This window comes from Mirounga leonina, unplaced genomic scaffold (assembly GCF_011800145.1).
Source record: "Mirounga leonina isolate KUSES-001 unplaced genomic scaffold, KU_Mleo_1.0 Mir_201, whole genome shotgun sequence".
NCBI lineage: Eukaryota > Metazoa > Chordata > Mammalia > Carnivora > Phocidae > Mirounga > Mirounga leonina.
The window spans coordinates 18,590,601-18,607,012 of NW_023270504.1; the positions used below are offsets into that span (position 1 = coordinate 18,590,601).

Here is a 16,412-nt window from a genome sequence, read left to right on the forward strand (position 1 = left end):
GGGATACATAGCCCTCGTCTGCGATAGTGATGCGGGGATCAGGAGGGTCACCCTTCCTTGTGATCTAGATAAGATTACTTTGAATCTCATTCCATACTAGTAGAAAGTCTAAAAGTCCTCCCCAATATTTTGTTAAATCCTGAAGTCTTGAGTTATCATGATCATCTCTGACTTCAGACTCCTGCATCCGCAAATCACCTAGCCATCCTGTTTCTGTTCTTACCCTGTCAGTCTGGATGCATCCAAGCACCTTTCTGTAAATCCCACCAATATGGCACAGATTTGACTGAAGGTTTGGGAAGAGTTAACCAGTTTTTTTTTTTTTTTTGAAGATTTTATTTATTTATTTGACAGAGAGAGACACAGCGAGAGAGGGAACACAAGCAGGGGGAGTGGGAGAGGGAGAAGCAGGCTTCCCGTGGAGCAGGGAGCCCGATGCGGGGCTCGATCCCCTAACCCTGGGACCACGACCTGAGCCGAAGGCAGACGCTTAATGACTGAGCCACCCAGGCGCCCCCAAGAATTAACCAGTTTTACCAGTTTTAAATTCCCACTAGAATACAGTTCTCACAAAGGCAGACATTTGATCATGCATACAGTAGCTCCAGTGCTGAAAACAATGAGAGAATGCTCAGTGGATATCAGCTGTAGGCATAAGTGAGGCATCTTTTCCTCAAGGAAAATACAAGCAACCTCTTTGTTCTTAAAAGTCTTTGTTCTTAAAAGTCTTCAGCCCATCCCACTAGGCCTTTTCCACTGGCCATTTTTTTTCTATATCACTTCCAGCCTCTCTCCACCTTGCTAGTTCCTCTTTCCATCTCTCCTCCTTACTCCCTTCTTCCTGGATTGGCCCTGGGAACTTCAGATTTTCCTCATTTTATTATGTAAAACAATTTGTATTTCCCTATGCCTAATTCCCAAGTTTTACATATCCAAAACCCCACTTGAGTACTCAGCAAAACCTCATAGCCTTTTTGCTACCTGAATCCTTCTGGCATTATGTTATCCTATGTAAGGCTGGAAAGTATTTGCTTTGCAGGGAAAAAAAAAATCAGTGAAGGCAGGAATCATTTAAAAGTGTATCTTTATACCTTAAATTTTTAATTTTATGTCAAAGCATATACATGTTCACTTATTTGCCAGTTGGTTGACGTTAGGCCAAGGGGTTTTCTTTGTGCAGGAGTTCCCCTGATCGGAGCTCTGAATCAGCTTTCTGAAGTAAACCAAACCCCTAGAGTATTTTCTATGATTTTCAGTGTTTGCTGTTTGCAGACAATTGACAAATTCTATAAAGGCAGATTATTTTTAGGTTTTTTATGTTATTCCCCAGTGTTTTATAGCAGTCTTCCCACAGCACTTTTCTTAGTAATTTGCCTTTAAGATTTCCAAAATTTTTCATATGTATTCTTATCAGATTACATAACATTTAATTGGGGACAGAGCTTCGTAAGTAAATTTGGCAAATTTGGACACAAACACAAGGGACCCTTGGTAAGCAAACAACTTCACTACAGGGAGCAGAAGTGCACATGACGGCTGGCTCCCAGCATCCGGTGTTTGTTTCAGTTTGAGTCTATTTAGTCATCAGTTAAGAAACGTCACTGGGGCGTGTGGGTGGCTCAGTCGGTTAAGCATCTGCCTTCGGCTCAGGGCATGATCCCAGATCACGAGCCCCACAGCGGGCTGTCTGCTCGGCGGGGAGCCTGCTTCTCCCTCTGCTTGTGCTCTCTCTCTGTCAAATCAATAAATAAAATCTTAAAAAAAAAAAAAAAAGGGTGTTACTGTTGCCATTTCTTCTCAATAAATTCAGATCAGAATTTCTAACTTTGTACTTACTAAAAAAAAATGTCATGTTTTAGTTCCCTTAGCTGGTAAAATTCCTTTTGAAAAACTCATTGTTGCATCGCCACTGAGATCACAAGACAGAGGAAGCCTCGGGCTGCTGTGGAGGCAGAGATGCAGGGCCCCTCCAGTCCCGAAGGTGAGAAGGAGAGCTTAGCAGGAAGCCTGCAAGAGAGACCCAAAGTGTTGCTAGAAGCAAAAGGGTGGCACGTGCAAGCAGCTTACTCAGTTACCCCTTCCCATATGGAGTCATTTCTCTTCTTTTCTCCTGTCTTTGAGAGGATTTGTGTCCTGTTGAGGACTGTGTCTTTAACTCTGCCAGCTCCAGTGTTTTATTATTTGCTTTTGACCCTTGAAACTCTCCCAGCAAACCTGCCTCCCTTTAATTATGATCTACGTACTAATAGTTTTAGGATCCGGGAAGGGCTGTTATCTTGGGTCTTCCCATTCGGAAATCTTTTCCTGGCTACGTGCCCTAATCAGAGGATTCCCAGAACTGCACGTACCTTCTGTTTTCATATCTGAATTAAAAGCACCCGGCAGGGGCACCTGGGTGGCTCAGTTGGTTAAGCGACTGCCTTCGGCTCAGATCATGATCCTGGAGTCCCTGGATCGTCCCGCATCGGGCTCCCTGCTCAGCAAGGAGCCTGTTTCTCCCTCTAACCCTCCCCCGTCTCATGTACTCTCTCTCTCTCATTCTCGCTTTCTCAAATAAATAAATAAATCTTTAAAAAATAAAAAAATAAAAGAAAAGCAGCCGGCATGGGATGCCTGAGTGGCTCAGTCGGTTAAGCGTCTGCCTTCGGCTCAGGTCATGATCCCAGGGTCCTGGGATTGAGTCTCACATCGGGCTCCTTGCTCAGCAAGGAGCCTGCTTCTCCCTCTGCCTGCCTCTGTCTCTCTCTCTCTGATAAATAAATAAAATCTTAAAAAAAAAAAAAAAAGCATCTGGCAGTTTTCTACCTCATTTCCCCCCGCCCCCCACCACCACCCCCTGACATGGCTTTCGTTCACATTTGCAATTTCCAGACCAAATAAACAAAAGCAAAAAGTCGACTCTCTCCTACAATAGGAAGTGGCAAGAGCAACAAATTAAGTTAGAAAACCACTGCTTGAGTCCCAGCTTGGCCGCCAGATGTGCAACATATAAAACCATTACCCGCAGAGGTTAATCAGCCTTGGGATGGCCATGTGCCTCTCTTGTGACCTGGTGTTCCAGTCTTCCTGACATCACTCCCCAGGGAACACCCACTCCTGACCTCCTGATCTCTATCAGTCACCCACCACCACCCACCCCACCCCATAGAATAATCCCAGCATCTTCCTTCTAAATCAAAGCTAAATTCTGTGAAGTCAGAGTACCCACTATCCTCCCTGCAGGAGACACCACGATTGAACCCGCCCTCTTCCACATCAACCATCCCACCGACATGGGCCTTTAGTGTCCCATCTTCTCCAGCATGTTTCATTCCGAAACTGATATGCCACAATCAACAAATGCCTCAGTATCTTTGATCTCTTCGTGGGCTCTTCCCTATACCTCCTGGCTGTGCTGGGATTAGGAGGAGCGATATCTTAGGGATGGGGTACACACAGGTGCAAAGGCCCTGGTGATATTTTGTATCTTAAACTATAATGTATGTAGATGAGGGTTCATTTTATGATTCTTTTAATTTGTATATATTCATTTCAGACTATGTCTTTATATGAATTATCTACTTCATAATTTAACAATTTTTTTAAAAAAACAGCCTGTGTTTCTTTGAGGCAGACACCATCCAGCCATGATACTCTCCATCCCTTTTGGTCAACCCCTGTTGAGTGCTAAAGGACTGGTTGTTCTCCCTAATTTATTGTTACATGAATAGATCTTTCCATAATTCTACTCTTTCTGGTTACCACTCGATTTCTCCCCTCTGCTTCTGGTAAGAGAAGCATAACTTCCACTTGTTTTCAATAACTGAGTACATTTCTAGAACCAGCCTATCCTTCAGGTTCCCGTCTGCTATAAAATGATGAGAATCACAACTAGTACCATTCAATTTTACTAATCCCTTCTATTGAGGTTTAGTTTATTGAGTACCCAAAATGCATTTCTTATTCTACCTGGGATGAACAGTAGAACCATCTAGGCTAAGTCAGGGGAACCAGAGAGTTACACCAGGCAATCACTGTCCTATCCCAGGAGGTCTGAAGACAGACTTCTTATAATCACTAACAGGATCTCTCTCAAGTCATGTCCTGAGCAAGTCCTGCAATGGGGGATGTAACTCCCAGTGGCAAGGTGTCATCAGCTGGACTAGAGGACCAGTCAAGTGACCTGAAGAATGGCTACACTTCAGGGGCGCCTGGGTGGCTCAGTTGGTTAAGCGACTGCTTTCGGCTCAGGTCATGATCCTGGAGTCCCTGGATCGAGTCCCGCATCGGGCTCCCTGCTCGGCAGGGAGTCTGCTTCTCCCTCTCCCACTCCCCCTGCTTGTGTTCCCTCTCTCGCTGTGTCTTTCTCTGTCAAATAAATAAATAAAATCTTTAAAAAAAAAAAAAAGAATGGCTACACTTCAGATTTTATTTAAAAAAGTATTTGGAAGGTCACCATCACTTTGATTGATTGAATTTATCAGCAAACACATATTATATTTGGTGACTTTTACAATGTAAATAGTGTTACCTCTGGAGAAAAGTTATACTGCTAGTTAACACTTATTTTTCAAAACTTTTAAGTTTTTTCCCCAACTTTATTGAGGTATAATTAACAAATAAAAATTGTATGTATTTAAGATTTCCAACTTGATGTTTTGATATATGTATACATTTTGAAATAAGCACTACAATCAAGCTAGTTAACATATCCATCACCACATATAATTACCATTTTCTTTCGTGTGTGGGGGGGGAGCGGTGAAAACACTTAAAAATTTATCCTCTTAGCACATTTCAAGTATACAATACAATATTGTTAACTATAGTTACATTGCTATACATTAGATCTTCAAGACTTGCTCATGTCCCATAACTGGAACTTTGTATTCCCTGACCAAGAGCTCCTCATTTCCCTCTCCCCTCAGTCCTTGGCAGATACCACTCTACTCTCCACTTCTATGAGTTTGACTCTTTTAGATTCCACATATAAGTGAGTTCATGTATTTGTCTTTCTGTGTCTGTCTTATTTCATTCAGCATAATGTCCTTTAAGTTCCTCCACACTGTTGCAAATGGCAGGATTTCTTTCTTTCTCATGGCTGAATAATATTCCATTGTGTGGAATATCTATCCATATCTATACCTATATAGACACACACATTTTATACATTTATTTATATATAAATATATAATGTAATTATATGTTATAATTATTATAATATAATATATATTTAACACATTTTACTTATCCATTCATGCATTTGATGGATGATTTTTGGAGATGATGTGAGGTAAGGGTCCAATTTCATTCTTTGCATGTAGAAATCCAGTTTTCCCAACACCACTTATTGAAGACATATCCTTTCCCCATTGTATGCTCTTGGCACCCTTGTCAATGACCAATTGATCATAGTGTGTGAATTTATTTATGGGTTGTCTATTCTGTCCCATTGGTCTATAAATATGGTTTTATGCCAGTACCACACTGTTTTGATTACTATGACTTTGTAATATATTTTTAATTCAGGATGTATGCCTCCAGTTTTGTTCTTTCTCAAGATTTCTTTAGCTATTCAGAGTCTTATGTGGTTTCATACAAATTTTAGGATTGTTTTTCTATTTCTTTAAAGAATGCCATTGGGATTTTGGTAGGGATTGCATTTGCATTGAATCTGTAGATCACGTTGGGTAGTATGGACATTTTAACAATATTAATTCTTTTAATTCATGAACATGGGTTGTCTTTCCATTTATCTGTGCCTCTGTAATTTCCTTCATCAATGTTTTATAATTTCAGTGTACAAATCTTTTACCTCTTTATGTTTATTCCTAAGTATTTCATTCTTTTGGTTGTTATTATGAGTGGGGTTGTTTCTTAATTTTCTTTTCAGATAATTTCTTGTTTGTGTATAAAAATGCATCTGATTTTTGTATGTTGATTTTGAATTCTGCAACTTTACTGAATTTATCTCTTGGTTTTAATGTTGGGTTTGTTTTTTGAGTCTTTAGAGTTTTCTAGAAATATAGTCATGTCATCTACAAATAGATCATTTTACTTCTTCTTTTCTGATTTGGATGCTGTGTAATCATAATAATAATACACAGAGAGAGAGAGAGAGATTGATAGATCTTTACCCCCTGGTTCCTGACACAGAGCTCCTAAATCCTTTAGAATTTCCTGGGTGGTAAGAGTGGCTTTTGTTCTAATGAGGCAATTCTTTGTGGGCTTGTGCATAGCTTCAGAATGGGGTCTGATCACCAGACAGACAACGCAAAGCCATTATTAGAAGCTTGGAACTTTTTTCCCCAATCCCCATCCTCTGGGAAGGGGAGAGGGACTAGAGATTGAGTAAATGCACTCGCACGGAAGCTTCCATAAAAATCCCAAAGTACAGTGTTAGGAGAGTGCTTGTGTTGGTAAATAGATCTACATGCCAACAGGGTGGTGCAACCCAACTCCAAGGGGACAGGAGCTTTTGCACTCAGGACACTTCCAGACCTCTCCTATGTATCTCTTCATCTGGCTGTTCATCTGCATCCTTTATCATATTCTTTATTATATAATAAATCAGTAAATGTGTTTCCTTGAGTACTATGCGTCATTCTAGCAAGTTATCAAACCCAAGGAAATGTTTGTGAGAACCCCAATTTATAGATAGTTGGTCAGGATTACAAATGATATCTTGGGGCTTATGATTGGTATCTAAAGTTGGGGCAGCAGTCTTGCTGGGCTGAGCTCTTAAGCTGTGGAATCTAGTGCTATCTCCAGGTAGATAGTGCCAGAATTGAGTTAAATTTTAGGTCACCCATCTGATATCAGAGGATTGCTTGGTGTGTGGAAAACCCACACATCTGGTGTCAGAATATGGGTGTAGGGTGAGAGTAAAGGAGAAATAGATAATTTCTTTAATAGGTGCCTTTTCTTTCTTTTTCTTGCCTAATTGCTCTGACTAGGACTTCCAGTGCTATTTTGAAAAGGAGTGGCAAGAGTGGCCATCCTTGCCTTGTACCAGATCTTCAAGGGAAAGGTTTCAGGTTTTCCCTATTAATTATTTTAGCTGTGAGATTTTCATAGATGGCCTTTATTGTGCTGAGGTAAGTTTCCTTTATACCTATTTTATTGAGAATTTTAATCATGTACTTTTTTTTAAGTAAGCTCTACACCCAGTGTGGGACTATGGAGCTGTGGGGCTTGAATTCAGGACCCTGAGATCAAGAGTCACATGTTCTACTGACTGAGCCACCCAGGAGCCCTAAGAATTGTAATCATGAATCAATGGACATTGTCATATGCTTTTTCTAAATCTAGTGAGATGATCATGTTTGTTTTTTTTTTCCTTTTGTTTGGTAATGTGGTATATCACATTGATTTGAATATATTGAACTATCCCTGCATCTCAGAGATAAATTTCACTTGATCATGGTATATGATCCTTTCACTGTGCTATTGAATTCAGTTTGCTAGTATTTTATTGAGGATTTTTCATCTGTGTTCATCAGGAATGTTGGCCTATAATTTTCTTTTCTGATCTCTTTATCTGGTTTTGGTATTAGGATGAGGCTGGCTTCGTAAAATGAGTTTGGAAGTGTTCCCTCTTTTTCTGTATTTGAAAGAGTTTAAGAAGGATTGGTATTCTCCTTTGAATACTCGGTAGAGTTTATGCACGAAAACACCTGGTCCTGGACTTCTTTGTTGAGGTTTTCAATTACTGATTCAATGTCCTTATTTGTTATTTGTTTCAGACTTTTCATTTTTTCTTCATTCAGTTTTGGTAGGTTGTATGTTTCTAGAAATTTATGCAACTCTTCTAGGTTACCCAGTTTATTAGTGTTTATAATTGCTTATAATTGTCCCTTCTGATCCTCTTTATTTCTGAGACGTCCATTGTAATGTCCACTCTTTCACTTCTTATTTTATTTATATGAGTTTTCTCTCTTTTTCCCTTTAGTTAAGGGTTTGTCAGTTTTATCTTTTCAAAAAACCAATTATTAGTTTTGTTGATTTTTTTCTATTCTCTATTTGACTTATTTCTCCTCTAATCTTTATTACTTCCTTCTGTCTGCTAACTTTGGGTTTAGTTTTTTCTTCTAGTTTCTTGATGTATAAAATTAGATTGTTTATTTGAGATCTTTCTTAATGTAAATGTTTATTGTTATAAATTCCCCCCTTAACACTCCTACTCCATCCCATAAGTTTTGGTATGGGTTCGCTTTTCTTTTTTATTTGTCTCAAGATACTCTTTAAGTTCTCTTTTGATTTCCACTTTTACCCAAGAGTTGTTTAAGAGTGTGTTGTTCCATTTCCACAGATTCATGAATTTTCCTTTATTTATTTATTTATTTTTAATTTTTTTGCTGCTATTGACATCTAGTTTTATTCCACTGTAGTCAGAAAAAATTCTTGGAATGGATTTAATCTTCTTGAAATTGTTAAGACTTGTTTTCTGATGTAACACTGATATATCCTAGAAAATGGACCTTGTGCTCTTGAGAAACATGTATTCTTTGCTATTGGATGGAAAGTTCTGTATATGTCTGTTAGATCTATGTGATCTGTAGTATTGTTCAAATCAGCTGTTTTTTCATTGATTTTTTTGTCTTGGTATTCTACCCATTATTGTAAGTGGAATATTGAAGTCTTTTACTGTTATTGTATTGTCAACTTGTCAGTTGTCAAATTTTTCCTTCAGATGTGTTGGTATTTGCTGTATATAGGTAAGTGCTCATGTATTGAGTGCATATATGTTTATAATTGTCCTATTTTCCTGTTGAATTGACCCTTTTATCATTATATAATGTCCTTCTTTGTCTAATTTGTTTGATGTAAGTATAGCCCCCTTCTTTTTCTTGGTTACCATTTGCATGGAATATCTTTTCCTATTTCTTCACTTTCAGCCTATCTGTGTCTTTAAATCTAAAGTGAATCTCTTGTACATAGCATATTGATGAGTATTGGTGGGGTTTTTGGATCTGTTCAGCCAGCCACTCCATGCCTTTTGATTGGTGAGTTTAATGTATTTACATTTAAAGTAATTATTAAGAGAGGGAGGCAAACCATAAGAGACTCTTATTAAGAATAAACTGAGGGTGGCTGGAGGGGAGGTGGGTGGGGGATGGGCTAAATGGGTGATGGGCATTAAGGAGGACACCTGTTGTGATGAGCCCTGGGTGTTATATGTAAGCTAATCACTAAATTCTACTTCTTCAACCAATATTACACTACATGTTAACTAACTAGAATTTAAATAAAAACCTGAAACAAACAAAATAAAGAAAGAAGGTAATTACTGATATGAGAGGATTTTTTATTGCCATTTTGTTCATTGTTTTCTGTTGTTTTGCTCCTGATTTCTACCTCTCTTCCACTCTTTTTTCTTCTTTGCTATTTGATGATTTTTTGTAGTGATTTGCTTTTATTTTTTTTTTGTATTTATTAATTTTAATTGCGTACAAAATCTTATACTTTTATTCTCCTATCCCTACATTTTGTGTTCTTATCATCAGAGTGCTTCTTTTTATATCATGAACTCATTAAAAACAGGCAGTTCTGTCAGCTGAGGTCAGCACTGGTGAAGACTGCAAGCATCTTTTTTTTTTTTTTTTTAAGATTTTATTTATTTATTCATTAGAGACAGAGAGAGAGAGGCAGAGGGAGAAGCAGGCTCCCAAGGAGCAGGGAGCCCAATGCGGGACTCGATCCCAGGACCCTGAGATCATGACCCGAGCCGAAGGCAGACGCCCAACCATCTGAGCCACCCAGGCGCCCAGACTGCAAGCATCCTTGATGTCAAAACTACAGCAGCAAGTTCTGCTAGCCTTCTCCTGCTCTCTTTCTACCCCCACAGCAGAAGTCCTGGCCAGTGAGATCCCTCTTGGTGCTGGGGTGTGGGGTGTAGGCACCAAGGCACTGGGGAGGGTGGTGCAGTGGCTCCTGTCCCAAGGAGGGTGTACCAGCAGCTCCTTCTCGAAGGAGACACAACAGCATGTACCCCAGGCAGCTCTGTCAGCTGGAGTTAGTGTCAGCAAAGACTGTAGAGGTCCTTGGTGGCAAAACTGCAGGTTTTCATACCGGTGGTAAGGGCTGCTGGGGTCCTCTTGCTCTCCTTTCCCTGCAGTGGGAGGTCATGGCCAAGGGGATCCCTCTTGGTATGGAGCAGTGCCAGACTGGAGGATGGAATGACACATATAATGCTTATAGTTTTCTTATGGGGCCATCTTGGTTTTTGTGTTCCACTGGGTTGCCACAGCTTCTTCATTGTACTCCAAAGCTCTCCCAGAGCTATTTTCATCAGTGGGCAGTTGTTAATTTGTTTTCGTGGAGGGATGAAAGCTGGGGCTTCTAGCCCTCCATCTGTTGATGTCACTTGCTTTAAGTTTAAAACATAAATTTTGCCTTACATCAAGTCAATGATGTAAACAATGACATTATTTGGTCAATCATACTACATCTCTGACTATATTTCCAAACCTCCATTTAGATCCAGGTCCCCTTCCCAAAACCAGGCTACTCCCACATCGGCATGGGTTCCTTAAAATCAACATGTCCAAAAACAGAAGTCATGATCTTCTTCACCTACTCCTCTTCCAGAATCCTAGAGCTTAGTAAGCAGCTTTCCCATCTACCCAACTGGACTTATCAGGGCTACTCTTGACTCCTTCCTCTTTCTAAAGCCCCAAATCCAAAAAATATCAAGTTCCATCTATTTTACCTCTTAGATATCTCTTGAACCCATCTCCACTGCCACTGCCCTCATCCAGGCCTCCTTTACCTCTCATTTGGACCACAGAACCACTGTCTTAATTTGTTCCATGTCCCCACTCTAGGTCATTTTTTCCATGGCGGCCTAAGAGGTCTTTACAAAATTCATCTGATCATGTTACTTTCTTGACCTTTAGCATGAAGTTCCAAATCCTTAATGGCTTATAGAAAACCCTATGGCCTACCCCTGTCTACTCCACTGAGAGCCTTTATTGCCACTAGACTCCTAGCTCTCTCTACTCCAACCATGCTGTGTTTCTTTCAGTTCCTCAAACATCCATATCACTTCCCACTTCTGGGCCTTGATACACGCTGTCCCCCTGCCTTCCATATGCTCCTTCTCTTTCCATTCAGTTAACTCCTGTTCATCCTTCAGGGTCTAGCTTAAAGGACAGTTTCTCAGGGAAACTTCCTTGACTTTCTAGAATAGATTGTTAATCTGCCATGTGCCCCGCAGCACTCTGCACTTTTTTTCACAGTTGAGTTATACATAATTATTTATTTAATGTGTGTCTTCACCACCAGAATGCATGTCCCATAAAGACATTAATATATCCACACCACCTATAGCTGGGTATCTAGTGCCTTGCTAATGCCCAGAACCTAGTCAAGTCTCAATAAATAGTTGCTGACCAGGTGATAGAAACACAGTTCTTCCTAGTTAAGGATTCAATTCCGGTGTGCAGTTACAACCTAAACACCAATAGTCCATGATATTTGTGCTTTCCTTAAGCCCTTTGACCTTTATTTTTCATTTTACAAATCTTTTTATGTATGTACTATACTTTTCTCTTCCCCTTTTTCCTCTTCCCAGTGATGTGTCACAAACTGATGTATTTTTATTGGGTGAGGCCCAGGTAATCTTGCTGTTTATAACTCTGGCCTTTCTGTGAGCAAACACACAAAATGAACTTTGGTTTATCTCCTATCATAATGTAGCTGTTAATTGCTGGCAGGCAGGCTGTATTCCATGGTCCACGTGACCAGTGGGGCATGACCAGAAAGGAGCGTGGGGAAGAGTGGACCAAAGGACCCAGCTAGAGGCTGCCCAGCTGGAGTTCCTGCCTCCGTAAAGGCACAGAGTAAAACAAGTGAGCACAAGGAGTATGGTTCTGAGGTAAGCAAGGTCACAAAGATGACACTATTGGGCTTAGCTTTGTGGTCACTGCTCCTCCGTCCAGGGCTGACGTTCTGGACCTCCGAGATCAGTCAGAACTGCAACAATGGCAGCTACGAGATCAGCGTCCTGATGATGAACAACTCAGCCTTCCCAGAGTCCTTGGATAACTTGAAAGAAGTGGTGAATGAGGGAGTGGAAATAGTGAGACAGCGTCTGCTTAATGCTGGTAAGAATGTAGTCACAGGGTCCACCTCCTCCCTGTTATCGCCTCTGGGGTCAAAGGGTTGCTTAGCCAAGACCTTCCATTCTTTGCCTGATCACCCACTCTCCTCTAAGGGCTTGTCTGACAATCCCTTTCTATTTCAAGGCAGTAGGTCCTCAAAGAGAAGGATTTAAGTCCTACCACAATGTGCTCCATCATAATTCACCCTGGCCCTAACCCAGGGAATGCCAGATGTTCACAGCAGTGAACTGCCCCAGACAAAACTGGATTGATGGCTCAGTTTCAAGGAGGCATCATGTTCCTTTCTGCAGCTGCTCGGAGGCAGTATTTGGTCTGGGCCTGAGATTTTGCAGGGTTACCAGTCAAGAAGATGAATTAGGAGAGTTAAATTCATACAGATGCTGACTTTTTTCTGGGATTTTTCATCTATCTGTTCACTTTTTACATCTCTGTTGGCTATTTTTTTCAAGATTTTATTTATTTATTTGTCAGAGAGAGAGAGAGGGAGAGCACAAGCAGGGGGAACGGCAGGCAGAGAGGGAAGCAGACTCCCCACTGAGCAGGGAGCCCGATGCGGGGCTCGATCCCAGGACCCTGAGATCATGACCTGAGCCGAAGGCAGACGCTTAACTGACCAAGCCACCCAGGCGTCCCTCTGTTGGCTATTATTATAAGACATAATCAAATAAGTTTGCAACCAAATTCAGTGTTGCAGTTTTTTTATTGTATCTATTAATTATTACAATAAACTTTATAACTTTAGATAAAATACATAAAGAGAAAATATCACACCTGATCATTTTCAGCCACCTGGATATTTCCAGTGTCTGTTAACATGCCTCTCAGTTTCTTGTTTTTAAGAACATGGTTGGGATCACTATGGTATAGAAACAATTTTCTATCCTTCTGATTTTACTTCACATTATTCTGCAAGTGACTTTCCTATAGCTGCGTAATCTTCATGTGAATCTTCACATCACGTGAGTGGATATATACTATTCCTTGGAGTAGATGTCTTCCCAAGCCATCTAATTATTCCCTGCTGTATGATTTCCTATTGTTTTTAAATTTTCATGATTATTTTAAAATACTACAATAAGCATTTTCATATATACATATACATCTATTTATATGTATATATACACATACATATGTATATATATTTTTTCCATTCTTGAGACTAGATAGCCAAAAGTATAATTACTGAGTCAATGACTATATCATACATCTTAATGTTTACTTACGGTTCTAAAGAGGGTATGTCTTAATTTTCTGTATTTAAAACTCCGTGGTAATCAGCTCTTTTCTAGTGCCCACGCTGCGTGGTTTCATCAGGCTCATGCTCTCCGTGCCATGTGGCTAGCACAGGTATATGCTATATGTTATTTGGGTACCTCTGCTAATGGCTGTACATAGCGAATGGAAGGTATTTAGCCTCATGCTATACATTTCTGTTCCTGGACTGGATGTGTGTGTTCTAAGAAGTTGTCATAAATAAAATTTGAATAACCACTAAAAATACAATAAAATTCTATGGTAATAATAGCAAGAGGTATCACACATCACATATGTGTAATAAATTTCTGCTGTGCAATATACATTTCTTTCAACCTTGCCTGAGACCAATTCAGACGTAAACAGATGGATCTGATCTAGAACTATAATGGAACTATAAGGTCATTTCATAAAATCCCCTTATTTACCAAGACTGTGGCATCATGGAAAGAACATTTGATTTTGAAATCTAAGGATGTGGATTGGCGTCGCTGTCCCAGAGCTTTCTCTCTTTGTGACCCTGGATGAGCAATTTCCCTTAGTCTCTCTGAGCCTTGGTTTCCTTGTTTGAGTACCTGTCATGTCTTAGGTAAGATATATAATCTCTTTAATCATCACAGCTCTGTAAGAGTGGCATTACTGACACAGTTTCACAGTGGAGGTTTAATAACTTTGCTAAAGTCATACAGGTTGCCTATTTGGAAATGAGATTCCAACCCATAACTGTCTGGTTCCAAAGAGCGCATCATATTGCCACTGTAAGATCTTTACCCACCATGAACTAACTTTCTCATTAAAATAAGACAGTGGAACATTGTGGTTAGAAGCAGAGATTTGGAATCCGATCTTGGCTCATATTCCAGCTTTTTATCCACCCATTGATCACCAGTGACCTGGAGCAATTACTTAAGTTTTCCGAGCCTCAATCCCTTTACTTCATAAAATCACAATAGAGAGTAGTTACCTCGTGTGAATATGGTATGAATCAAATGAGGAAATTCATATAAAGTACCTCATACACAGACTGAAACATAGTAAGAACTCGAAGACTGGTTGTTTCATTGTTGTCACTGTTGTGTTTTTGTTGAGGATGTTGTGTTATTGCTGTGGTGCTGTTACTTGACCAAGTTACCAGGATATAAAATAAACAGAGGAGCATAGTGGTAAGATCTGATCTCTGGACTCATATAACCTGAATTTGAATTCCTGATCCATCTGTCACTAGTAATTATAGACGCTTTATTGGGGTGTTTCTTCTAAGTTCTACTCATCTCATTTACAAAATAGAATTAGGCATGGTGAAGTGGTTGAGCAGATTAAATGAGTGGAGAATTTTGTGGGGGGTGAAAGAGTAAAGAATGATACCCAGATTTTTGCATGTGATGATGCATTTTGTTAGATGGGTGTTTGTGCACAGGAAACTCAAGAAGTACAGGTTGTGATGGAAAGATAGGTTCATGTTCTAAACATTGTGAGCATTACTATTTGGGGGAAATTCTAAGACAATATACTTAAGGGCTAAATTGAAGAAAATTAAGAGTCCAAATGTGGCTGATGTCCAAATGGAAGAAAACGGTATTTTTTTCTAGTACTTAGGAAGCCTCTGTGGGTTTTGAAGACTAGATAGGATTTGGTGGAAAGCATGAAAAAAGAGATTCCTTCAACCTAAGGACATCAACTCCTCAAAGATGTATGTTCCATGGCTCAGCATGGAATATACATACCCTCCAGTGATCTCCAAATGATCTCATGTGCTGAGGGGGTCCCTTTCCTAGACTCCAGCACCTATGTTCCGATCCACTTTGGTCCAACCCCATCCTCAAAGTCCTAGGTAGGAGAGAAAGGACTCTGAGATTACTCTATATTCTGTAGCATTCCACGCATCCTCCCAGGACTGAGGTATCGTGGTGAGGTAGAGGTGCAGGCAGGATAAAGATGAGAAACAGCACTTGGGGGAACTGTTTATTTTAAAAGTTAAGCTTTGATTTGAAGTCATTACATTGTCTGAAAATTTTTCAGTATTTTCTTGAGAAATCACTTGGGATTTGGGAAGATAAAAGGGAAGAGATCATCATCTTTCTTTGCCCAATTAAAAAACAAAAGCAAAAACAGTTCACATAACCATAAAATGTTGAGAGGCAGCAGCATACGACGTATGTTCTACAGAAGTGGCTCTCAAACTTTTTTGTCTCAAGACCTATTTACTCTTAAAAATAATTGCAGGCTCTGTAGAGTTCTGCTTATAGTTACATTTACCGACATTTACATTTATATTTATAGTAAACTTACTATAAATATATTTTACACTTATAGTAAATATATTTACTATATTGGAAATTAAGACAGAAATGTTTTGAATATTTGCTTATTGATTCATTTAAAATACAAACACTTTGTTCACATAAATAAAATTTCTTATTAAAGAAAACCTATATTTCTCAAGCCAAAAAATAAAAATAGGTGGGGAAAATGGTATCCATTTATATTTTTGTACATCTTTAATGTCAGGCTTCATAGAAAATGGCTGGATTCTCATATCTCCTTCTGCATTTAATCTGTTGCAATAATACAATTAATATTATGTAGCCTCTCAAAATTCTACTATAAGCTCATGAGAGGAGAGTGGAAAAAACAATGTCTTAATATACTAAGGATAGCTTTGACCTCCTAGCCCTCCTGAAAGAGTCTCGAGGTACCTCTGGAGTCCATGGCCCACACTTTGCGAACTGCTGTTCTACAGCGTATCAGATTCTAGAATCAGACGGTCCTAGGTTCAAAACCCCAGCTGTGTAACCCGAAGCAAGTTAATCTACCTCTCTAGACCTTCATTTTCCCCATTTTAAATTAGGAAGATAAACTATTAATTAACCTCATAGGATTCAGGGGAGACTTAAGGATTGAAATAATGCATGTGAAAATCCAGAGCCCAATGCTAGGCATATAGTAACGGAGATCATCCAATTCTGGTCTATCTATAAATGGCTGAGGACCTGGGGCCCCAGAGATGAAGTCACTTGCCTGAGGTCACACTCAATAGATGTTGGCTCCCCTTCT

At 39.7% G+C, this 16,412-nt stretch overlaps 1 protein-coding gene and 1 long non-coding RNA gene across 2 annotated transcripts in view; one reads left to right on the forward strand and one right to left on the reverse strand.

Moving 5' to 3' along the window:
- The window catches only part of GUCY2C (guanylate cyclase 2C), a 123,845-nt gene that overhangs the window by 38,636 nt on the left and 68,797 nt on the right, over positions 1-16,412 (forward strand). Inside the window, exon 4 of the mRNA XM_035028171.1 lies at positions 11,922-12,086. Within this exon, the coding sequence (XP_034884062.1) occupies positions 11,922-12,086 (165 nt within the window). The remainder of the gene's footprint in view (positions 1-11,921; positions 12,087-16,412) is intronic.
- LOC118025635 overlaps positions 11,590-16,412 on the reverse strand; it is a 40,595-nt gene continuing 35,772 nt past the window's right edge. Inside the window, exon 3 of the long non-coding RNA XR_004683373.1 lies at positions 11,590-12,027. This is a non-coding gene — a long non-coding RNA (uncharacterized LOC118025635). The remainder of the gene's footprint in view (positions 12,028-16,412) is intronic.